At 43.6% G+C, this 26,698-nt stretch overlaps 1 protein-coding gene across 2 annotated transcripts in view; it reads right to left on the bottom strand.

Annotated features, from left to right (window-relative positions):
- The window catches only part of RNF144B (ring finger protein 144B), a 123,314-nt gene that overhangs the window by 57,751 nt on the left and 38,865 nt on the right, over nucleotides 1-26,698 (bottom strand). The window contains exons 2-3 of one of the 2 annotated variants that reach the window (XM_073566107.1): nucleotides 25,014-25,165; nucleotides 9,669-9,773 (exon numbers count right to left, since the gene is read on the bottom strand). In XM_073566107.1, the coding sequence (XP_073422208.1) occupies nucleotides 9,669-9,773; nucleotides 25,014-25,145 (237 nt within the window). In that variant the 5' untranslated portion in view covers nucleotides 25,146-25,165. Of the gene's footprint in view, nucleotides 1-9,668; nucleotides 9,774-25,013; nucleotides 25,213-26,698 lie in introns of both variants that reach the window. The other variant, XM_073566106.1, reaches the window with a different exon arrangement.

The following is a 26,698-nucleotide window of genomic DNA, read 5'->3' as shown; positions in this document are numbered from 1 at the left end:
CACAGGGCCTTGTAGGATTGGAATTCTCTTTTCCTTAATAATAAAGCCCTTCATTTAACCCCTTCACTACCAAGGGTGGTTTGCACGTTAACTCCCGGGCCAATTTTTACAATTCTGACCACTGTCCCTTTAGGAGGTGATAACTCAAACGCTTCCATGGATCCCGGTGATTCTGAAATTGTTTTCTCGTGACATATTGTACTTCATGTTAGTGGTAAAATTTCATTCAAATAACTTGCGTTTATTTGTGAAAAAAATGGAAATTTGGCAAAAAAAATTAAAATTTCGCAATTTTCCAACTTTGAATTTTTATGCCCTTAAATCACAGATACGGCACACAAAAAACTTGATAACTAACATTTCCCACATGTTTACTTTACATCAGCACAATTTTGGAACCAAAATTTTTTTTTTGTTAGGAAGTTAAAGGTTATAAGTTGACCAGCAATTTCTCATTTTTGCAACACCATTTTATTTTTATGGACCACATCATATTTGAAGCCACTTTGAGGGGTCTATATGATAGAAAATACCTAAAAGTGACACCATTCTAAAAACTGCACCCCTCAAGGTGCTCAAAACCACATTCAAGACGTTTATTAACCCTTCAGGTGCGTCACAGGAATTTTTTTGAATATTTAAAAAAAAAAAGAAAAAAATTAACATTTAACTTTTTTTTCACAAAAAAAATACTTCAGGTTCAATTTTTTTTTTATTTTAACCAAGGGTAACAGGAGAAATTGGACGCAAAAGTTATTGTGCAGTTTGTCCTGAGTACGCCGATACCTGATATGTGGGGGGGAACCACTGTTTCGGCGCATGGCAGAGCTCAGAATGGAAGGAGCGCCGTTTGACTTTTTCAATGCAAAATTGGCTGGAATTCAGATCGGATGCCAAGTCACGTTTGGAGAACTCCTGATGTGCCTAACCATTGTACACCCCTTACAAATGACCCCATTTTGGAAACTAGACCCCCCAAGGAACTCCTATAGATATGTGGTGAGAACTTTGAACCCACAAGGGCTTCACAGAAGTTTATAACGTACAGCGGTACAATTAAAAAATCATTTCTTCCACAAAAATGATCTTTTCACCCCCAATTTTTATTTTCCCAAGGGTAACAGGACCCTAAACGTTATTGTGCAATTTGTACTGAGTACGCTGATACCCCATATATGGGTGTGAACAACTATTTGGGCGCATGGCAGAGCTCAGAAGGGAAGCGGCGCCATTTGACTTTTTTGGCTGGAATTGAGATCGGACACCATGTCGCGATTGGAAAACCCCTGATGTACCTACACAGTGGAAACCCCCCACAAATGACCCCATTTTGGAAACTAGACCCCCTAAGGAACTTATCTAGATGTGTGGTGAGCACTTTGAACTCCCAAGTGCTTCACAGAAGTTTATAACGCCCAGGCGTGAAAATAAAAAAAATCATTTTTTTCCACAAAAATGATATTTTTGCCCCCAATTTTTTATTTTCCTAAGAGTAACAGGAGAAATTGGACCCCAAAAGTTGTTTTGCAATTTGTCCTGAGTAGGCTGATACCCTATATGTTTGGACGCATGGCAGAGCTTGGAAGGAAAGGAGCACCATTTGACTTTTTCAACGCAGAATTGGCTGGAATTGAGCTCAGACGCCATGTTGCATTTGGAGAGCACCTGATGTGCCCAAACAGTGGAAACCCCCCAATTATAACTCCAACCCTAACCCCAACACACCCCTAACCCTAATCTCAGCCCTAGCGCTTACCCTAATGGGAAAATGGAAATGAATACATTTTCTTTTAATTTTATTTTTTTCCCCAGCTAAGGGGGTGATAATGGGGGGGGTTCGATTTACTATCTATGGCGGTTTTTATGTTTGGCAGCTGTCACACGCTAAAAGACGCTTTTTAATTGTAAAAATAGTTTTTGCATCACCACATATTGAGCTATAATTTTTCATGTTTGATTGCGGTGTGCAAGGGGTTAACGTGTCGGGGGTGGTCTGTGACCGCCCCTGACACATTGTGCCGGGTGTCAGCTGTGATAATCAGCTGACACCCGGCCGCAATCATCAGCGCTCACCACGTGGGTGCCGCTGATCGTTATGACGTAATATTCTGTCCATGGGAATTAGGTCCAGGGTCACATGGATGGAATATTACGTCCATTGTAGGAAAGGGGTTAAAAGCTGTATTTTGTGTTTACTTGTGTTATATTTGTCTTTTATTTTTTTTTGTCACACTTAAATGTTTCAGATCACTAAACATGAAAAGAATAGGAAATCAGGAAGTGGGCAAACACCTTTTCACACAACTGCATATATAACCTGCACCAAGGAGTGGGATTCACCAATGCCAGGAAACTTAATGGGACTGGATTAGCCCCAAGTTCTGCAGATGCATAGTGGAAATAACAAAATCTCCACGATATCAAAAAGGATCGATCATACCTTCGGGTTTCTTCTGGACTGGACCCAGCACCTTCATCTCAGACGAGACACCTCCCTCTGGTCCAATTGTGAAAACAATGGGTGGGAGCCCTTGTAGTGACTGGCGGTTATCCTGTCGCCAAATCCACTTCTGTAACCGGCCAACGCACTGAAACATGTGTTCCAGCATGAAAAACAACCAAAATTGACACCGCCCAGCATCTGACATCTCTTCCTGCAATCAAGCACGCATTAACCCCTTCACGACCTATGACGCCTACGTAGGCGTCATGAAAAGCAGTGCCCAAACTACCTATGACGCCTACGTAGGCGTCATGCTATAAATAGCCCCCCTGCGGGTCGGGTGACCGGGGTCACTGAAAGGTCACCCGACCCGCACACAAAGGACCCTTCAGAGTTAACACCTGGGGGTGTGGCTTAGCCCCCACGTGCCTACGATCGCTCTGATTGGCTGTTAAAAGTGAAACTGCCAATCAGAGCGATTGTAATATTTCACCAATGAAAATTGGTGAAATATTACAATCCAGCCATGGCCGATGCTGAAATAGCATCGGACATGGCTGGACACCGAGACCCGACCCCCCCCACACCGACTGACGGCACCGATCGGCTGCCACAACCTTCTGACGGCACCGATCGGCAGCCGCCATGATCTGCCCCCCCCGCCTTCTCTCCGCCCCCCCAGCCCTCCGATCATCCCCTCTCACCCTCCGATCACCCCCTCACCCTCCTTTGTGCCTCCGATCTCCCGCTATCCGTCCCGGTGTCCTGCCGTCCAGCGTCATGGGCGCCGCCATCTTGCAAGATGGCGGGCGCATGCGCAGTGCGCCGAATCGAATCTGCAACGCTGCAGATTCATTCATTTATTTTGATCACTATGATAAACGTTCATAGTGATCAAAATAAATAAAAAGTAAATCACCGCCCCCTTTATCACCCCCATAGGTAGGGACAAATAATAAAAATTTTTTTTTTTTTTTTTCCATTAGGGTTAGGTCCAGGGCTAGGGCTAGGGCTAGGGTTAGGGTTAGGGTTGGACTAGGGGTTAGGGTTGGACTAGGGGTTAGGGTTGGACTAGGGGTTAGGGTTGGACTAGGGGTTAGGGTTGGACTAGGGGTTAGGGTTGGACTAGGGGTTAGGGTTGGACTAGGGGTTAGGGTTGGACTAGGGGTTAGGGTTGGACTAGGGGTTAGGGTTGGACTAGGGGTTAGGGTTGGACTAGGGGTTAGGGTTGGACTAGGGGTTAGGGTTGGACTAGGGGTTAGGGTTGGACTAGGGGTTAGGGTTGGACTAGGGGTTAGGGTTGGACTAGGGGTTAGGGTTGGACTAGGGGTTAGGGTTGGACTAGGGGTTAGGGTTGGACTAGGGGTTAGGGTTGGACTAGGGGTTAGGGTTGGACTAGGGGTTAGGGTTGGACTAGGGGTTAGGGTTGGACTAGGGGTTAGGGTTGGACTAGGGGTTAGGGTTGGACTAGGGGTTAGGGTTGGACTAGGGGTTAGGGTTGGACTAGGGGTTAGGGTTGGACTAGGGGTTAGGGTTGGACTAGGGGTTAGGGTTGGACTAGGGGTTAGGGTTGGACTAGGGGTTAGGGTTGGACTAGGGGTTAGGGTTGGACTAGGGGTTAGGGTTGGACTAGGGGTTAGGGTTGGACTAGGGGTTAGGGTTGGACTAGGGGTTAGGGTTGGACTAGGGGTTAGGGTTGGACTAGGGGTTAGGGTTGGACTAGGGGTTAGGGTTGGACTAGGGGTTAGGGTTGGACTAGGGGTTAGGGTTGGACTAGGGGTTAGGGTTGGACTAGGGGTTAGGGTTGGACTAAGGGTTAGGGTTGGACTAAGGGTTAGGGTTGAATTTAGGGTTAGGGTTGAATTTAGGGTTAGGGTTGAATTTAGGGTTAGGGTTGGAATTGGGATTAGGGTTGGGATTACGGTTAGGCTTGTGGTTAGGGTTAGAGTTGGGATTTCGTTAGGGGTGTGTTGGGATTAGGGTTGTGGTTAGGGTTATGATTAGGGTTGGGATTAGGGTTAGGGGTGTGTTGGCGTTAGGGTTGGAGATAGAATTGAGGGGTTTCCACTGTTTAGGCACATCAGGGGCTCTCCAAACGCGACATGGAGCCACCATTTATTCCAGCCAATTTTGCGTTCAAAAAGTCAAACGGTGCTCCCTCCATTTCGAGCCCCGACGTGTGCCCAAACAGTGGTGTACCCCCACTTATGGGGTATCAGGGTACTCAGGAAAAATTGCACAACAACTTTAGGGGTCTAATTTCTCCTGTTACCCTTGGGAAAATAAAAAAATGGGGGCTAAAATAATTATTTTTGTGGAAAAAAAAGATTTTTTATTTTCACGGTTCTGCGTTATAAACTTCTGTGAAGCACTTGGGGGTTCAACGTGCTCACCACACATCTAGATAAGTTCCTTGGAGGGTCTAGTTTCCAAAATGGGGTCACTTGTGGGGGGTTTCCACTGTTTAGGTACATCAGGGGCTCTGCAAACGTAACATGACGCCCACAGACCATTCCATCAAGTCGGCATTTCAAAACGTCACTACTTCCATTCCGAGCCCCAATGTGTCCCCGAACAGTGGTCCCCCCCCATATATGGGGTACCAGCGTACTCAGGACAAACTGGACAACAACGTTTGGGGTCCAATTTATCCTGTTACCCTTGTGAAAATAAAAAATAGTGGGCTAAAAATCACTTTTTGAGGAAAAAAAAATATTTTATTTTCACAGCTCTGCGTTATAAACTTCTGTGAAGCACTTGGGGGTTCAACGTGCTCACCACACATCTAGATAAGTTCCTTGGGGGGTCTAGTTTCCAAAATGGGGTCACTTGTGGGGGGTTTCCACTGTTTAGGTACATCAGGGGCTCTGAAAACGTAACATGACGCCCACAGACCATTCCATCAAGTCGGCATTTCAAAGCGTCACTACTTCCCTTCCGAGCCCCAACGTGTGCCCAAACAGTGGTCCCCCCCCACTTATGGGGTACCAGCGTACTCAGGACACACTGGACAACAACTTTTGGGGTCCAATTTATCCTGTTACCCTTGTGAAAATAAAAAATAGTGGACTAAAAATAATTTTTTGAGGAAAAAAAAATATTTTTTTATTTTCACGGCTCTGCGTTATAAACTTCTGTGAAGCACTTGGGGGTTCAACGTGCTCACCACACATCTATATTAGTTTCTTGGGTGATCTAGTTTCCAAAATGGGGTCATTTGTGGGGGGTTTCCACTGTTTAGGTACATCAGGGGCTCTGCAAACATAACATGACGCCCACAGACCATTCCATCAAGTCGGCATTTCAAAACGTCACTACTTCCCTTCTGAGCCCCAACGTGTGCCCAAACAGTGGTCCCCCCCACATATGTGGTACCAGCGTACTCAGGACAAGCTGGACAACAACTTTTGGGGTCCAATTTATCCTGTTACCTTTGTGAAAATAAAAAATAACAGGCTAAAAATTTATTTTTTGAGGGAAAAAAAATATTTTTATTTTAACGGCTCTGCGTTATAAACTTCTGTGTAGCACCTGGGGGTTCAAAGTGCTCACTATGCATCTAGATAAGTTCCTTAGGGGGTCTAGTTTCCAAAATGGGGTCATTTGTGGGGGAGCTCCAAAGTTTACGCACACAGGGGCTCTGCAAACACAACATGGTGTCCGCTAACGATTGGAGCTAATTTTCCATTCAAAAAGTCAAATGACGCTCCTTCCCTTCTGAGTCATGCCGTGCGCTCAAACAGTGGTTTTCCCCCACATATGGGGTACCAGTGTACTCAGGACAAACTGGACAACAACTTTTGGGGTCCAATTTATCCTGTTACCCTTGGGAAAATAAAAAATAGCGGGCTAAAAAATCATTTTTGAGGAAAAAAAATTATTTTTTTATTTTCACTGCTCTGCGTTATAAACTTCTGTGAAGCACTTGGGGGTTCAAAGTGCTCACCACACATCTAGATAAGTTCCTTCGGGGGTCTAGTTTCCAAAATGGGGTCACTTGTGGGGGAGCTCCAATATTTAGGCACACAGGGGCTCTCCAAATGCGACATGGTGTCCGCTAACGATTGGAGCTAATTTTCCAATCAAAAAGTCACATGGCGCTCCTTCCCTTCCGGGCCTTGCGGTGCGCCCAAACAGTGGTTTATGACCACATATGAGATATTGATGTACTCAGGAGAAATTGCCCAACAAATTTTAGGATCCATTTTATCCTGTTGCCCATGTGAAAATGAAAAAACTGAGGCCAAATAAAATTTTTGTGAAAAAAAAAGTACTTTTTTTTTTTACAGATCAATTTGTGAAGCACCTGGGGGTTCAAAGTGCATACTATGCATCTAGATAAGTTCTTTGGAGGGTCTAGTTTCCAAAATGGGCTCACTTGTGGGGGAGCTCCAATGTTTAGGCACACAGGTACTCTTAAAACAAGACATGGCAACCGCTAAACATTCAAGCATATTTTACATTCAAAAAGTAAAATGGCGCTCCTTGCCTTCTGAGCCCTGCCGTGCGCCCAAACAGTGGTTTATGACCACATATGAGGTATCAGTGTACTCAGGAGAAATTGCCCAACAAATTTTAGGATACATTTTATCCTGTTACCCATGTGAAAATGAAAAAAACTGATGCTAAAATAAAATTTTGGTTGGAAAAATTAAAATGTCCATTTTTTCATTCCATGTTGCTTTAGTTCCTGTGAAGCACCTGAAGGGTTAATAATCTTCTTGAATATAGTTTTGAGTAGCTTGAGGGGTGCAGTTTTTAGAATGGTGACACTTTTGGGTATTTTCTGCCATATAGACCCCTCAAAGTGACTTCAAATGTGAGGTGGTCCCTAAAAAAAATGGTTTTGTAAATTTTGTTGTAAAAATGAGAAATTGCTGGTCAACTTTTAACCCTTATAACTTCCTAACGAAAAAAAATGTTGTTTCCAAAATTGTGCTGATGTAAAGTAGACATGTGGGAAATGTTATTTATTAACTATTTTGTGTCACATAACTCTCTGGTTTAACAGAATAAAAATTCAAAATTTGAAAATTGCAAAATTTTCAAAATTTTTGCCAAATTTCCATTTTTTTCACAAATAAACGCAAAAATTATTGACCTAAATATACCACTATCATGAAGCCCAATATGTCACGAAAAAACAATCTCGGAATCGCTAGGATGCGTTGAAGCGTTCCTGAGTTATTACCTCATAAAGGGACATTGGTCAGAATTGCAAAAAATGGCCAGGTCATTAAGGTCAAAATAGGCTGGGTCATGAAGGGGTTAAACATGCGTTCCAGAGTGAAACGCAACTGGAAGCGACGTTGCCGGCGTCCAACTTCACCTCCGGCTGCCCGGCACGTAGGGAAGGGGAGAGGAGTGGAGTGAAGCTGGGGAGCTCAGCGAGGACCCCAGCCTGAAACCAACTTTACCCGAGGATGCAGAAAGAATGGGAAGTTCTGAGTTTGAGGAGCAGAATGTAGAGGAAAGGCATAGTAGGCATTCTCTGTTGCCTGGCTTATTCAGGTAAATATCAGTGTCGGCCACAGAGCACTGCAGGTATGACCTCTTCATCCCTACAGGCACAGGAAAAACACTAGCGAGAGGATGTGGGAGAGGCTATTTGACCTGTGTGCGTTTCCTGTCCCTATTAAGGTGTGGTGACATCCTCCTCTGGTGCAGTCATGGAGGGTTATTAGTGAAAATAATACTATATTATATATATATATATATATATATATATATATATATATATATATATATATATATATATATATATATTTAAAATTTAAAACACTGCGGCTCTCAGAAAAAAAATTTTTTTTACACCACTTAAAAATTAAACACAAATTAAAACAATTTTGTTATTGTCGTAACTTTACGGATCTTGAGAATTAAAACGGAATTGCACTTTTTTGTCTGCTTTGCGGGACTTGGAATCTTTTTTCCCTGCTTTCCAGTGCATTACATAATAAAATAGATGGTGTCATTTAAAGGTACAACTCAGCCTGCAAATAAGGCCTTATACAGGTATGTCGACAGAAAAATAAAATTATAGGTCTTGGAATAAGGGGAAGAAAAGAAAAAAAAAAAAAAAAAAAGCCCAAAAATGGAAAATAAGCAAAAACACAAGCTCTCATGGCTATGTCAAGAGAAAAAAAAATGGTATGGCTCTTTGAACAAGGGGAGGAAGAGAGGAAAGTGCCAAAGCATAAAAAGTTGAGTCCTTAAAAGGTTAATAAAAAAACAGATGTTCTTGCAATGTGTGTATGACAATCATAGGTGGATGCGCTGGGCTATGACAAGACTGGACTAGTTTTTAAAAACCTAATACGAGTCTGTTTCAATAATCACAATGGGAAGATGAAAGAAAAGGTTTAATGTTGCATTGTTTGCATCAATATGATATTTTATATATTTTAGTATTGGTTCACACTTGAGTCCTTGATGTAAACAGGTCTTTGACCTTTAATGGGCTCACGCCATCTGTAATATTGATGGCATGAGCATCACTGCATACTTCTCCAAATCTTACCATCTACAGTTATGGTAACCCTGACAGACTGGTGAATAATGTGACCAGAGCCGTATCAGTGTATTTAAGAATTTCATTTAAAATGTATTTCGTTTGTAAAAACAATGTTCAAAAGAAATAGCATTGCATGGAATATAAGCAAGAATGCTGGCACACCTGCAGAAAGCATGGAGATAACATTCAACCAACCATCTGGCTGTTTGCCATGGGCAAAGCCACTTCCTTTACCCCCCCAGAAATCTTTTAAAAAAGATACAAATGTATACAGTATACGTTATGTATACGGTCTGAGTAAGTGGCACAGAAACCTGGCTGTTATTGAGATTTTAAAAGATAAAAATACGTATTTACTAATGTCTCTCTCACGTCCCATTCTTGTTGCCACAACAAAACACACAGCTCTGTTTGTGCATGTCACGCCAGCCTGAACATACAGGACACAGCAGTCATAAGGCACAGCAATCGCTTGTAGTTTACAAGTTCACAGAAGATTAGGAGATTTTTCAGTGGATATAAAATACCTGAAGGTAACCATTACTGCAAGGCATAAAGAGGAACAAGAACTCCATTGTCACTTTCAGAGCATAAAAGATCTTGATGGCAGGTATATATTACTGTTAAGGAAAACACCTACACAGGTTAGGAATAATTGAGACTTCTCTAAAAGAAAAAAAAAAAAAAGGGAAGACGTTTAGATGTCTATACCTCTGCTTCCTGAAGGAGACCCCGGTTTGAACACACCATATCTGGGCATGTGATAGGAGAACCGAATCCTTCACGAACTGCCAACTGTACGTATTGTCTGAGGCACTGGAGGGGACAAAAAGCACTTGATCAATATAAGTACAGGTACATTGTGATTACCTAACATTACCATGTTCACATTTGTGTGCGAAAATGTTCTATTCTTGATTGTCTAAAATCGGCTTCAAAACTCTTAAAAACAACTAAAAAAAAGAAGAAATTTAATCAGCAGGTTTATGCAATTTAATTTGAGAAAAGCATGATGTAGGGGCAAAGACCCCCATTTCCAGTGAGGTGCACCTTACTGGGCTCCTTGTAGTTTCAATAAAATTAGTATTTTTAGGCTATGTGCTCACGTATGCAGAAAATTTCTGCTTCAAAAACGGACTCCATCCCAGAAAACGCGCGTTTTATGCTAAAAAAATGCGCATTTTTGATGCGTTTCTTTCCACGCGTCTTCTGACTCATAGGAAATGGCTAAAAACGTGGACTCTTCTGCAAAATTAATGGGCATGCTGCGTTAACTGCTAAGCATTTCCTTTGCGGAAAAAAAACGCATCAATTGGCACAAAAAGGGCAAAATGCATTAAAATGACTGGGTTTGTGAAGCGTTTTGACCGGGACAAACGCTTCAAAAATGCTTATGTGGGCACACAGCCTTAAAGTCAGCAGAATATCACTAAAGGACTAGTTGACACATGCCATGTAGTCCTCCTGCTCTGTATCATTAACAGATTGGCATCTTTCTGTATACCCTGTATATTGGCAGAAAGATGGCCATCCGTGGTCTTGGTAGGGTAATACTGAGCTCAGCATTCAGAGAACTGATAGACCTGCAGCAGAGAAGAGTGTGATTTCAATCAAAACTACAACAAGCAGCTGAGTGAGGCCCATATCACTGGAATCAGGGTCATTGTGATGATGCTCAGATTGCATAGCAATCATATGAAAGTCAGAGGTTAGATGGGGTATAACTTACTGATTGCTGGGGTCTGACTGTTGGGACACCCAGCAGTTCCTAATGGGGCTCTGGATCTAATGTTCAACTCCTGCTCCATTCAATATCTATTGGAATGCTAGAGAAAGCTGCTGTGCTCGGATTTCTTTGTCAAGCCTGCGCACCTCTGCTGTATTTAAAGTGGGTTTTCCAGAGCCAGATTCTCTGGATCGCTGGGTGCCCAGTTGTCTGACTCCCAGACATAAGTAAATTATCACCAATCTTAGAGACAGGGAATGATTTATTATTTTGAGCAACGATTTAAATTAACAATTTATATAAATAGCCACTATTACACAGGTTGCAGCTTTTTCCGGCAATAATTGCCGATCCCATAACACACCGCTCCAGGTTTTAGTTTGTTTTTAATTGCATCACTGGAATGATGTTTAAATAGAATTCCCATGTCTCATTCACCTGCAGCTACAGTGTTTCATAGAGGTGCGCAAAGGTCACTTTTCAATATAAGTCTATGAGAGCCTCATTCTCGCTCTTAGACTTACACTGAGAGCCTATAACGTAGCTTCTGACTTTCGGACAGTCAAAAGCTGTGAAAACAAGATGGCGCCGTGGGACTCGAGTGGAGCTGAAAAGCGGTGAAGACTCCTGAGGGAGAGTATAAGACCAGAAGAATGGAGCTTACATTTAAAAAACGCAACTCCAGTGCTGGGAAAAAAAAACAAACAAAAAAAAAACTCTAGACTGGTGCTTTAATGATTCTGAATTCAGACCTGAAAAGGAATTACCTGCAACAGGTTAATTTGTATAACAGCAGTTTTTACCCTTGAAAAAAAAAAAATTGCTGCAAAAATGCAACATAGGAACAAGCTCATTCAAAGTTTATTTTGACTTCTTGATCCATGAAGGATTTCAAATCTCTGTCTAAAGAATCCATAATTACAGTGCAATAACTTTTATCATGAAAGGAATATAAAATGTGTACCGTATATACTCGTGTATAAGCCGACCCCCCAATTTTGCCACAAAAAAAATGGAAAAACTTAGTGACTCGTGTATAAGCCGAGGGTGGAATCCATAGACTATGCCCCCACATATGCTGCTCCATAGACTAAGCCCCCATATGCTGCTCCATACACTAAGCCCCCATATGCTGCTCCATACACTAAGCCCCCATATGCTGCTCCATACACTAAGCCCCCATATGCTGCTCCATACACTAAGCCCCCATATGCTGCTCCATACACTAAGCCCCCATATGCTGCTCCATACACTATGCCCCCATATGCTGCTCCATACACTATGCCCCCATATGCTGCTCCATACACTATGCCCCCATATGCTGCTCCATACACTATGCCCCCATATGCTGCTCCATACACTATGCCCCCATATGCTGCTCCATACACTATGCCCCCATATGCTGCTCCATACACTATGCCCCCATATGCTGCTCCATACACTATGCCCCCATATGCTGCTCCATACACTATGCCCCCATATGCTGCTCCATACACTATGCCCCCATATGCTGCTCCATACACTATGCCCCCATATGCTGCTCCATACACTATGCCCCCATATGCTGCTCCATAGACTATGCCCCCATATGCTGCTCCATAGACTATGCCCCCATATGCTGCTCCATAGACTATGCCCCCATATGCTGCTCCATAGACTATGCCCCCATATGCTGCTCCATAGACTATGCCCCCATATGCTGCTCCATAGACTAAGCCCCCATATGCTGCTCCATAGACTAAGCCCCCATATGCTGCTCCATAGACTAAGCCCCCATATGCTGCTCCATAGACTATGCCCCCATATGCTGCTCCATAGACTATGCCCCCATATGCTGCTCCATAGACTATGCCCCCATATGCTGCTCCATAGACTATGCCCCCATATGCTGCTCCATAGACTATGCCCCCATATGCTGCTCCATAGACTATGCCCCCATATGCTGCTCCATAGACTATGCCCCCATATGCTGCTCCATAGACTACAGTCATGGCCAAAAGTTTAGAAAATGATACAAATATTAATTTTTTACAAAGTCTACTGCTTCATTTTTTCTAATGGCAATTTGCATATATATTCCAGAATGTTATAAAGAGTGATCAGCTTAATAGCAATTACTTGCAAAGTCAATATTTGCCTAGAAAATTAACTTTATCTCCCAAAACACATTTCAACATCATTGCAGCCCTGCCTTAAAAGGACCAGCTAATATCGTTTCAGTGATTGCTCCATTAACACAGATGTGGGTGTTGATGAGGACAGGGCTGGAGATCAATCTGTCATGATTAAGTAAGAATGACACCACTGGACACTTTAAAAGGAGGCTGGTGCTTGGCATCATTGTTTCTATTCTGTTAACCATGGTTATCTCTAAAGAAACACGTGCAGTCATCATTGCACTGCACAAAAATGGCCTAACAGGGAAGAGTATCGCAGCTAGAAAGATTGCACCTCAGTCAACAATCTATCGCATCATCAAGAACTTCAAGGAGAGAGGTTGCCTTGTTGCCAAAAAGGCTCCAGGGCGCCCAAGAAAGACCAGCAAGCGCCAGGACGTCTCTTAAAAGTGTTTCAGCTGTGGGATCGGGCTACCAGCAGTGCAGAGCTTGCTCAGGAATGGCAGCAGGCAGGTGTGAGTGCATCTGCACGCACTGTGAGGCGGAGACTCTTGGAGCAAGGCCTGGTCTCAAGGAGGGCAGCAAAGAAGCCACTTCTCTCCAGAAAAAACATCATGGACAGACGGATATTCTGCAAGAGGTACAGGGAGTGGACTGCTGAGGACTGGGGTAAAGTCATTTTCTCTGATGAATCCCCTTTTCGATTGTTTGGGACATCTGGAAAATGGCTTATTCGGAGAAGACCAGGTGAGCGCTACCACCAGTCTTGTCTCATGCCAACTGTCAAGCATCCTGAAACCATTCATGTGTGGGGTGGCTTCTCAGCCAAGGGAATGGGCTCTCTCTCAGTCTTGCCTAAAAACACAGCCATGAATAAAGAATGGTACCAGAATGTCCTCCAAGAGCAACTTCTCCCAACCATCCAAGAGCAGCTTGGCGATCAACAATGCCTTTTTCAACATGATGGAGCACCTTGCCATAAAGCAAAGGTGATAACTAAATGGCTCAGGGAACAAAACAGAGATTTTGGGACCATGGCCTGGAAACTCCCCAGATCTTAATCCCATTGAGAACTTGTGGTCAATCATCAAGAGACGGGTGGACAAACAAAAATCTTCAAACTCAGACAAAATAAAAGCATTGATTTTGCAAGAATGGACTGCTATCAGTCAGGATTTGATCCAGAAGTTGATTGAGAGCATGCCAGGGAGAATTGCTGAGGTCCTGAAGAAGAAGGGTCAACACTGCAAAAATTGACTTGCTGCATTAACTCATTCTAACTGTCAATATAACCTTTTGTTACTCATAATATGATTGTAATTATATTTCTGTATGTGATAAAAACATCTGACAAACACATAAAACCAGAGGGCAGCAGATCATGTGAAAATATATTTGTGTCATTCTCTAAACTTTTGGCCATGACTGTATGCCCCCATATGCTGCTCCATAGACTATGCCCCCATATGCTGCCCCATAGACTATGCTCCCATATGCTGCCCCATTGACCATGCCCCCATACGCTGCCCCATAGTATATGCCCCATATGCTGCTCCATAGACTATGCCCCCATATGCTGCTCCATAGAATATGCCCCCATATGCTGCTCCATAGAATATGCCCCCATATGCTGCTCCATATAATATGCCCCCATATGCTGCTCCATAGAATATGCCCCCATATGCTGCTCCATAGAATATTCCCCCATATGCTGCTCCATAGAATATGCCCCCATATGCTGCAAAAAAAAAATCCACACTCACCTCTCCTGGGTCCATCGCCGCTGTCTGCCACTTCTTGTGTCAGTGGCTGTTCAGCCAGCAGAGGGGCGGCGCGCACTATCCATGTCACCGCGCCCCCTGCTGCCTAAACGTCACTGACACAGGATGCAGCAGTGAGCAGCTATGGACCGGGGGACAGGTGAATATCGCTAAACTCACCCATCCTGCCGCGGTCTCTGCAGCCTCGCTTCTCCACTGTCTCCCTTCCTGTCTTCAGCGGTCACGTGGTACCGCTCATTACACTCATAAATATGCGCATATTCATGAGTGTAATGAGCGGTACCACGTGACCGCTGAAGACAGGAAAGGAGACAGAAGCGAGGTTGCAGAGACCGCGGCAGGACAGGCAAGTATTATCTCTGACACCCCCGCTCCCCCTCCCCCGCCGACCCCCAGGTATATGACCCGTGTATAAACCGAGAGGGGGACTTTCAGCACAAAAAATGGGCTGAAAATCTCGGCTTATACACGAGTATATACGATAAATATAAATATTACAACAGTTTTTTATAGTTGTAAATATAGAGAATCTGTATACAATTTATCATATGGGTTAAACAGTGGCATTATGGTATAACACTCCAAACGTATCTCATAATGATGATCAGTGTGTTGTGATGCAGTGACCGCTGTGACAGCTAGGGGGCGCTGTCTGGGTCATGCACACAGGCATCTCCATTATTGTGATGGAGAAAGGATGAACGGCAGGATGGTAAATGACTTATGTATCCCAGGGTGGGTGGCCCTGGGATGGAAGCTGAAATATGTGATAATCAGCAGAGGTAATGCTGAGTGTTTGTTACTATGTATCAGGGAAGGCTTTCAGGTGGCTTGGCGACATGGGCGGTACCAGTCACCTACAAACCCACCCAGGGGAGTGGGTCTGATCGCCCAGGATAAAGCCTGTGTGTGGCTGCGTGAAATAGGCCCTGTGATGAGGTCATAGCCATGTGATCCGTATCTCACTGGTGGGCGTGGCTACGGACCATATAAGGTGACCAGGGTAGGTCACATGGGGTAGAGGGCCTGGATCTGACTGGTCCGTGTGGAAGGTCCCGGAAGGCTGGCATGTTGGAAGAGCACGTGCGGACGCCGCTGACCCAGGGAGGCCTGTGTATAATGGCCTGCGTGAGTGTGACAGTTCCCAGGAGGGAATGGATGTCCGGAGTGAGAAGCAACTAAGAGGTAACCCCGGACAAGGGGGAATTAACTGTGAGACTTTAGAGATTGTTTGCTGGACAAAGTACAGCCCGTGTAAACACAGGGCTAAGAGAGCGGAGCTCCTTTATGAACTTTCGTTAGGTCTGATGCAAGACTATTACCGTTCTCTTCATGCTGCCATGGATTATGCCGTATACAATAAACCGTATGGACTATGTTATGTGAAAAGCCTGTGCCGAACCTGGTTTATCTGCAGCCGAGTGTCCCCCAATACACTCAGTAAGCGCTACCTTACAGTGTATAGTTAACTTTACAATACCATGACCAAATTACCACAGGCCTAGTTAAACGGCACTTCCATTAATGAATATAATCCTACATTGGGAAAGGCTAAAAACGCTCAGCAATACGGAAATTAATGAGCATGCTGCATTTTTAGTCGCTAAGCGATTCCTGAGCGTTTAAAAACGCATGCATTGGCACAAGAAGCCAAAAACACATGCAAATTAATTTGAAGCTTCTTTTAAGTGTTTCTACAGCGTTTGAGCCGGCAAAAACGCTGCGGAAACACTTAAACTCAACGTGGGCACACAGCCTAACACCATTTTTTATTCTATTTCTTACAGGGATATGATAACCCGAGCTCGGAGGAGTCTTCTCTCCTCCGGACCGTGGGTACCATCCGCAAATGTTCTGCTTACTTTTCGCATGGTGGGCACAGCCACATGCGGGAAGTAAGCAGAACAATGCAATCCTATTGGTGCGAGATTGCCGCGATTCCGCAAAATAATGAGCATGTTGCGTATTTTTCTGCTATGCGATTCCACCGCAGGAAAATCCGCAGCATTAGCACTGCATTGTGGAATTCCATAGGATTGCATGGGATGCTTTTTTTTGCGTTTTCGCGGCAAAATAGCGCATTAGAAAACGCCAAAAAAACGCAACGTGTGAACGCAGCCTTACAATTCTGACCACTGTCCTTTTATGAGGTTTAAACTCTGGAACGCTTCCATGGATCCTGCTGATTCTCACATGGTTTTCTCGTGACATATTGTACTTCATGATAGTGGTAAAAAAAAATTTTGATTTGACTCTCGTTTGTGAAAAAAACAGAAATTTGGCAATACTCCAACTTTGAACTTTCAGGCCCTTAAATCACAGAGATATGTCACATAAAATACTTAATAAATAACATTTCCCACATGTTTACTTTACATCACCACAATTTTGAAACCAACATTTTTTTTGTTAGAAAGTTAAGGGTTAAAAGTTAAACCGCTTTTTCTCATTTTTACACCATTTTTTATTAAATTTTTTTTTTTTTTAGGGACCATATCACATTTGAAGTCACTTTGAGGGGTCTATGTGATAGAAAATACCCAGAAAATACCCAAAAGTGACACCATTCTAAAAACTGCACCCCTTCAAGGTGCTCAAAACCACATTCAAGAAGTTTATTAACCCTTCCGCGCCAGAGCCTGTTTTTGACTTCGTGACCGGGTCATTTTTTTTTTTTTTTTTTTTAATTCTGACCAGTGTCACTTTAAAAGATCATAACATAACTAGATCGCAACGGATCCTGGTAATTCTGACACTGTTTTCTTGCGACATATTGTATTTCATGATAGTGGTCACATTTCTTTACTATGACTTGTGTTTATTTGTTTAAAAAAAATGGAAATTTGGCAAAAATTTTGAAAATGTTGCAATTTTCAAACTTGTAATTTTTATGCCCTTAAATCAGAGAGTCATATCGCACAAAATAGTTAATAAACAACATTTCCCACATGCCTACTTTACATCTGCACAATTTTGGAAACAAATTTTTTTTGTTAGGAAGTTAAGGGTTCAAATTTGACCAGCGATTTCTCATTTTTACAACACAATTTACAAAACCTTTTTTTTTTTTTTTTTTTAAGTGAGTTTGGTGGGCCAATATGACAGAAAATACCCAAAAGTGACACCATTCTAAAAACTGAACCCCTCAAGGTACTCAAAACCACATTCAAGAAGTTTATTAACCCTTCAGGTGCTTTACATAAATTAATGGAATGTGGAAGGAGAAAATAAACATTTACCGTATATACTCGTGTATAAGCAGAGATTGTCAGCCCATTTTTTGTGGCTGAAAGTCCCCCTCTCGGCTTATATGCGAGTCATATACTGGGGGGGGGGGGGGGGGGGGGAAATCGGGAGTGTGAGAGATCATACTCACCCCCTCCTGGCTCATCTCTGCAGCCCCCCTGCTTGTTCCTTGTTCTCTTCGCCCCTGCTCTTCCTGCTTCAGCGGTCACGTGGTACCGCTTATTAAACTCATGAATATGCGCATATACATGAGTTTAATGAGCGGTACCACTTGACTGCTGAAGCAGGAAGAGCAGCGGTGCCGAGAACATGGAACAAGCAGGGGGCTGCGCTGCAGAGACGAGTGCCAGGGATGAGTATGAACGGGGGGAGCCATATTCACCTGTCCCCGTTCCACCGCTGCTCTGCTGTCTTGAGTCCTCTGCAGTGACATTCAGGTCAGAGGGCGTGATGACCTAGTTAGTACGCGCCCTTTGACTGAACAGTTACTGCAGAGCCGGCAACGCTGATGGGCAGCGACGGAGGCGAGTATACAGTTTTGTTTTTTTTCAAAACGGAGGCCGAGGCAGCAGCAGCAACATGATGGGGCCACTCACTGTGCAGCATTATCTGGGGCCACTCACTGTGCAGCATTATCTGGGGCCACTCACTGTGCAGCATTATCTGGGGCCACTCACTGTGCAGCATTATCTGGGGCCACTCACTGTGCAGCATTATCTGGGGCCACTCACTGTGCAACATAACTGGGACCACTCACTGTGCACCCTAGGCTTATACGCGGGTCAACAAGTTTTACCAGTTTTTTGTGACAAAATTAGGGGGGGGTGTCAGCTTATATACGGGTAGGGTTATAAACGAGTATATACGGTAACTTTTTTTCACAAACATTTTACTTAAGAACCAATTTTTATTTTCACAAGTGTAAAAAGAGAAAATGAACCACAAAATGTTTTGTGCAATTTCTCCTGAACACTTCGATACCCCGTATGTGTGGGTAAACCACTGTTTGGGCGTGCAGCAGAGCTCGGAAAGGAAGCAGCGCCGTTTGACCTTTTCAATGCAGAATTGGCTGGAATTGAGATCAGACGCCATGTTGCGTATGGAGAGCACCTGATGTGCCTTAACAGTGGAAACCCCCCCAATTCTAACTCCAACCCTAACCCTAGCCGGAAAATGGAAATACTTTTATTTTATTATTTTTCCCTAACTAAAGGGGTGATAACGGGGGGTTTGATTTACTATTTGTGGCAGGTTTTTATGTTTGGCAGCTGTCGCACGCTAAAAGACGCTTTTTATTGTAAAAATAGTTTTTGCATCACCACATTTTGAGAGCTATAGTTGTTTTTACATATTTTGACCCACCGATTCATGTGAGGTCTTATTTTTTGCGAGACGCGTTGACGTTTTTATTAGTACCATTTTCGGGCACGTGACATTTTTTGATCATTTTTATTCTGATTTTTGGGACACAGAATGAACAAAAACCAGCATTTCATGAATTTCTTTTGGGGGTGCATTTACACCGTTCCGCGTGTGGTAAAATTGATAAAGCGGTTTTATTCTTCGGGTCAGTACGGTTACAGCGATACCTCATTTATGTCTTTTTTTAATGTTTTGTCGGTTTTATGCAATGAAAACAATTTTATATAAAAAAAAAATTATTTTTGCATCGCTTTATTCTGCGAGCTATAACGTTTTTATTTTTTCACTGATGACGCTGTGTGGTGGCTCGTTTTTGTGGGGACGTTTTCAGCGGTACCATGGTTATTTATATCAATCTTTTTGTTCGCGCATTATTGCACTTTTTGTTCGGCGGTATGATGATTAAAAAATGAAGCTAAAAATGCTTTATTTTTATTTTTTAAGGGGTTCAATAAAGGGGTTAACTAGTGGGACAGTGTTATAGGGCGGGTCGTTACGGACGCGGCGATACTAAATATGTGTACTTTTATTGTATTTTTTATTTTCAAAAAATGAATTAGGGTTTTTTTTTTTTTTTTTTTTTACACTTTATTACATTGTCCCAGGGGGGGACATCACTGTAATATGTCAGATCGCTGACCTGACAGGTTGCACAGCACTCTGTCAGATCAGCGATGTGACAGGCGCTGCTGCAGGCTCTCAGCAGGCACTGAGAAAGACGCCTCCCTGCAGACCCCCGCGGCCATATTGGATCCGGGGACCTGCAGGAAAGGAGGCCCCCGCAGCAGCGCTGCACATCGCGCTGCTGCGGGGGTCTCAGGGAAGCACGGAGGGAGCCCCCTCCCTGCCGACGTTTCCCTGACCTTCCGGTACATGTTTGATCGCAGTGTGCCGGGGGTTACTGTGCCGGGGGCGGTCCGTGACCGCCCCTAACACATAGTGCTGGGTGTCAGCTGTAATAATCAACTGACACCCGGCCGCGATCAGCCCCCCGTGAGCGCCGCTGATCGCGCTAGTCGTACTATTCCGTCCTTGGGACCTAAGTCCCTGGTCACATGGATGGAATAGTAAGACTAATGTAGGAAAGGGGTTAAACGACTGTCACGATCCATTTTTGGATCTGTGTCAGTTTGGGCTTCTCAGATATAAACTTTTTTCCTTTCTGGCCATCAGGGGTTAGTGTCAGTTTTTCCCCCCGGTGGCCGCTGGTGTTACTACATGTTTAATTAGTCTGCTGGTGGTGACCACTCCCACCTTCCTACATAAGGTCACCTGGTGCATCAGCTGACTGTTAGTTATGACAGGTCCTTTTTGGATACCAACCGTGGTGAAGACTGAAGCTACCTGGTGCAGTGGTGGTTCAGCTTGTCGGGAGCAGTGGTGGTTTTACTGAAGAGAGGAGCTTTCTGGAGCAGTGGTGATTCTGCTGAAAGCGGAGTTCAAGAGCCTTACTCTGCTGCACGGTGCATTGGCAGCAGAGAAAGCTAAGTGTTGTTTTGTTTAACCCTGTCTGTCATATCTCCCCTTGGTGTTTTATTAGTGCAGCGGTGGGACCAGTGTCCGCACTTACACATTCCCTAGTGAGGGATAGGTGCAGGGTAATGAGGGACAAGGTATCCTGCTCGGCGTCGATTTAAAAGAAGCCGTATAGGGACGTCAGGTTAGTCCAGGACTCAGCCACAGCAGAGTGCAGGAGGTGTCCCTTTCCCCATTCCCTATAGCAGAGCCCACCATTGTAATTGTTTTCCCGGTGTCCCCTTGTTTGTCTTGTTGTTTGGTGACCGACTGGCCAGTCACATATCGTGACGACTTTATTCTTCAGGTTGGTGCGATTATAGACATACCAGATTTTGTCAGGTTTTTTTTTTTTTTTACATTCAGCTGTTGTCACACAATAAAAGACTCTTTTTATTGCTTTTTTCCGTCTCGTACTTTGATTGCTAAAATTTCTCTATATTTCGGCTGACTGTCATGAGAGGGCGTTTTTTTTTTTTTTGCTAGACAAGACGACGTTTTTACTGGTATCATTTTCAGTCACATGACATTTTTTGATTGCTTCCTATTCCAACTTTTTTGGGAGGCAGAATGAACAAAATCCAGCAAATCAGGAAATGTTTTGTTTTTTGGGGATGTGGGGTGGGGTGTGGTGTATGCCATTTGGCAGGTGGTAGAATTGATAAGGCAGCTTTATTCTTTGGGTCAGTATGATTACATCGATACCTCATTTCTATTTACTTTGTTTTTTGCACTTTTACACAAAAACTACGGTATCTTCTAGAAAAAACAATTTTTGCATTGCTTTATTCTGAGAGCTATAACTTATTTTTCGGCTGTTGGAGCTGTTTGGCGGCTTGTTCATTGCAGGACAAGAGGACGTTTTTAGTGATATCATTTTTATCTACATTGGTCTTTTTGATCGCGTTTCATTTCACTTTTGGTTTAGCAGTATGAAGGTAAAGAATTGTTTCTTTCATTTTTTTTTTTACGGTGTGTAAACTGAAGGGGTTAACTAGCATGACAGTTTTATAAGTCAGCTTGTTCCGGAAGCGGCGATGCCAAACGTGTGTACTTTTATTTTTTTTTTTGCATAAAAATATTTATTAATGAGTACAATATATTTTAAGTGTTTAACACTTTTTTATTTAGTGCCGCTTTGGGACTTTCACTTTGACAGCTCTGATTGCTCTATAAACTGCCAGTGCTGCACTGACACACAAGCTTGATACACTGTACTCTGCGCATGATGTAACAAGTTTGCGAACTGGGACCTGGATGTAGTCATGACATATCTGATGATGTCGCGGGGGTGCTAATCGGAGGGTTGAGTGTGCCCCATCCCTCTGACTGCCTTCTAAATGCTAAGATCTTTATCGATAGCAGAATTTAGCAAGTTAAACTGCTGGGAGTGGTGTAGGCCACGCTTCTTGTTGGGAGTGCCAGTTGTCAGCTGTAATGTTAGCTGAACACCTGGTCCATGCATAGCCTCATGTGCGTGGGTGATCTCCATGATATATATACCTTATCAGTCGCGAAGTACTTCCCAACCATGATGTGTAAGCAAACAGATTGTCATTTCTCTTTTCTTAGTTAAAAAGGTACACGGCTTGAACAGTCATTCTGTTCTTACAGAGTACAGGCGCTTGGTGCATCATGGTGTGGACAAACATTTGAGTGCATTTTACAACCAATCTCCGACTGACGGTTCTGGCTTGATAAAGGCTAGAAGAGATGGAGAGAAAATAAGCAGGTGGAAAAGTATAGTTAAATGCTTGACCACTCCATGATTCACCGAGTGCCTGTAATTAGTTTGAACAGTTATCTAACAGTTATTGCTAACAGAGTCCCTTGATATATTCTACCTTAGGACAGTTGTGGCATAGTGTTCAGAACTGTGTGGAACTGGTGGCAAAACACAGCCAACGGCCGCAAACAGTTTCTGAAGGCCAGTGGTTCTACAAAGTAAAGGCCCCGTCACACATAGCGATCTCGCTAGCGAGATCGCTGCTGAGTCACAATTTTTGTGACACAACAGCGATCTTACCAGAGAGATCGCTGTGTGTGACAGCGATCAGCCCCCCTGCCGGTATCGCTGCAGGAAAGGCCAGGACTTTTTTTTGGTCGCTTGTCTCCCGCTTCGCTGCGTGTGACAGGCGGGAGACCAGCGATCTGCTGGTAACTAATGTACACATCGGGTATCCAAGGGAAGTGCGTCCCTTAGATACCCGATGTGTACGTTAGTAACCAGCGCACTGATGCAGGGAGCTGGTAAGTAACGTACACATCGGGTATCTAAACGCACGTCCCTTGGATACCCGATGTGTACGTTAGTTACCAGCTTCCTGCATCAGTGCGCTGGTTACTAACGTGCACAGCGACGCCGGGCGCTTGGCGTCGCTGTGCTGATCGCTAGTGAAGCTGTCTGTTTGACAGCTCACCAGCGATCCTGACACATTGACATCATTGTCAGGATCGCTGGGGAGTCGCTATGTGTGACTCCAGCCTAACTCTTCATGAGGCATATCTGTTAATCAGAAACTATTCAAAGTGACTATCTGATGAAGCAGCACGAGTAAGCCAAGAGCGTGTCAGAGTAAAAATGGTGTACTTTGAGGAATCCAAGATTTAACAAATATTGTATCATGTTTCACACCCATTTCTTTAATCATTGTTTCCACATTTAATCTCTCTCGTTTTTGCTGCCTTCAGTGTAAATCCACAACGTGCAAATTCTAACAAGAACAAGGAATACCACTGCATGAATAGGTATATCCAAACTTTTGACTGGTATTGTATATAAGTGCCACAAAATTGTGTTCCCATCACATTTGTTAAAATTAAAGAAAAATGTGACCTGCCCATTCTAATGAGCTAAAGGCTTGGAAAGGGTCAAACCACATTCTGCTAAAATAATGATGTAACTAACTCTTCTGGACTACTGAATGAATAAATAAAAGTTCTGCTTAAGCATTACGTGAGTATTTGGATTTTTCAGTTTTTTTTCCTCATACCAGAAAAAAAAAAAAATTATGTGTTAATGAGGCTAAGTCCAAATGGTAGACCTTGAGACTTTACTAGTCTTCATGTGTTTAGAGAAAGGTCTCAGAGACATGGGTAACAAACACAGAGAGGGACCTGTCAGTCTAGGGGAAGTGGGGCAAGGAGAAGTCTCAAACTAGTAATACAATAGACAGTCCCCAGCTGGTTTATCAAAGTATGTTTTTGCTGCATATCTACTAGTTCTCTGAATGCTGAACTCTGTATAATCCTGCTCACAGCTTCCTGTATATACCGTGCATAGGCAGAAAGCAGCCAGTGTTGGGGGAAGGTGGTTTATACAGAACCCATGACTATGGAGGACTACATGGCCACAGGTTTACTAGTCCTTTAAACATGGATTTTATCAAAACTACAGCAAGCAGCCCAGTAAGTAACATCTCTGGACTCGGGGTCTCTGTCTTTACAATATACTTTTCTCATATTAGGTGTCTCCAAACATATTTACGGTAATTATTGCTCAGTGTTATGTATAGCAATAATCGTGAAACAAACCTGTATATATCACTCCAACATGGAGACATTTCTAGAATTACTGAATATATCATTCTATCTTTAGGATTTCCTTGTTATAAAATACCATTCTACGGTTTTCTATGCAAGTCTTACATACATCATACATATTACACAAACACACGTCCGCTATAACACTAAACCATTGATGGGCATGTAACTTATTTAATTTCTGAATCCTCTCAACCCCCAAAGCAGAACTTGTGGGCGGTTAATTTCCTGGGAATGAAGTGACTATGTTCTGTTTTGTCTCACTAACAAATTGCGACTTGTATAATACTGAGATGTACATGAAAAAAAATATGCATACCTACCCAGGTGAAAATAAACCTGTATAGTCTAGTGCTGTTTTTCTAATATGTTGAATAAGTATGTAATTTTGCATTTTTCTGCAGTTTGTCAGGATGCTATAAAACCCTGAAATAACACATGCATAAAGGACTATTCATTCTGCCCACGTTGGACATGCAAGCCTAAATAGACTTGATTCATACACTGAAAATTATATGGCGTATGCATAGTATTTTGTTTTTTACTGAACCCTATCAAATTCAGGATCTAGCATATTGCTAAGGGCTGTGGAAGGCCTGATGGAGAAATCTGTAGATTTGGTGTGGTCCAAAGTGGTGAATTTTTTTTCTATCAAACTTCAGACCCTAAATTATTATTTACCATCAATTATAAAGAAACTTCTTACCTTTGTGCAGAAGATACAGCTGCATTCATGAAGGGTGGTCATCATATCAAGAGGATGTTCACAAAGACACAGCTTGCACATAACCAGAGGCTCCAGAGCCAATTCCCCAGGAGCCGAATTGCCACTCATCATGGCATGATGACAGATTTTACCTGCAGAAGCCATAATTTTACTAAACCAGCATCTTTACCACGCTGTGCTAGAAGATAAAATAGTGGAAACAAAATGTATAGTTTTACAAAGATGTCACAGGTTCCCCATATACAATAGATACATGTTAGTCAAATGATGGTTTGACCAGCAGCTAGCTCCCCCAAATCCTCCTTAACACAAGCGTGATCGCCCTAGACAGCACTGTTGTGTTCTCTACAAGAGACGCTGCCAAATTCTCGCCAAGAACAAAAATCATCATCTGCAGTCCAAATTTCAAATTAGGACGCTGAAATTTTATCCCCAACATCATTTGTTCGGGAGGGTGGGAGTTGAGAGGCCCTAATACACATGAGACTGTTTGCCATGCCCACCGACATTGCAAAGTTCAGCTGATGTTAGTCTAAGGGCCCCATCACACATAGCGACTCACCAGTGATCCCGACAATGATATCAACTTGTCAGGATCGCTGGTGTGTCGCTACATGATTGCTGGTGAGCTGTCAATCAGACAGCTTCACCAGCGATCAGCACTAGCGACGCCGAGCGGGCACGTCGCTGTGTACGTTACCAGTGCGCTGATGCAGGGAGCTGGTAACTAAGGTACACATCGGGTTTCTAAGCAGCGTGCGTCACTTAGAAACCCAATGTGTACCTTGGTTACCAGCTCCCTGCATCAGCGCGCTGGTAACTAAGGTACACATCAGGTTTCTAAGCACCGTGCGCTGCTTAGAAACCCTGTGTTTACCTTAGTTACCAGCGCGCTGATCGCTGGTCTCCTGCTTGTCACACGCAGCGATGCATGCTGGCCAGCGGGAGAACAGCGATAAAAAAAAAATGTCCTGGCTATTCCAGGACGATCAGCGATAACCGGCAGGGGGCCTGGTCGCTGGTCAGAGTCACACACAGCGATCTCGCTGCTGAGATCGCTGTTGCGTCACAAAACTTGTAACTCAGCAGCGATCTCGCTATGTGTGACAGGGGCTTAAGGGTCCCGTTTCACTTAGCGACGCACCAGCGACCCCCAACAACATGACCTGTAGAGATCGCTGGTGCGTCGCTAAATCATCGCTAGTAAGTTGCCAAACAGGCATATCTCTTCAGTGAAGCAGCAACGATCAGCGATCAAACACAGCGATGCATGCTGGCCTAGGGCATTCCTGCACGATCAGCGATATCCAGCAGGGGGCCGGGTTGCTGATGCGTGTCACATGTAGCGAGATCGCTATTGCGTCACAAAAGCGGTGACGCATTAGCAATCTCGTTATGTGAGACGGGGTCTTTATGTGTATAGGGGTTCACACAACGCACAGCACCGTCAGGGAAATAATTTATAAAATTGTCATGCAACCAACTATCTGATTAGTGGGAAACCACTCCTTTACCAGTGTTTGCCCAAAGAGTCTGTAGAAGCCAATGATAAATCCTATTATCGATTTACCTCTCCAGGTATTAATTTGATTACATTACTATAGAGATATGGTTATATAGTTACTCACCTTTCCCCATTTCAGTACTGCACCTCCTTAAGAATT

Source organism: Dendrobates tinctorius, unplaced genomic scaffold (assembly GCF_039654945.1).
Source record: "Dendrobates tinctorius isolate UK_male_01 unplaced genomic scaffold, ASM3965494v1 ptg000004l, whole genome shotgun sequence".
NCBI classification, from domain to species: Eukaryota; Metazoa; Chordata; class Amphibia; order Anura; family Dendrobatidae; genus Dendrobates; species Dendrobates tinctorius.
Note: the sequence above shows the minus strand (reverse complement) of the source record. Positions and strands in the feature narration are given on the sequence as shown.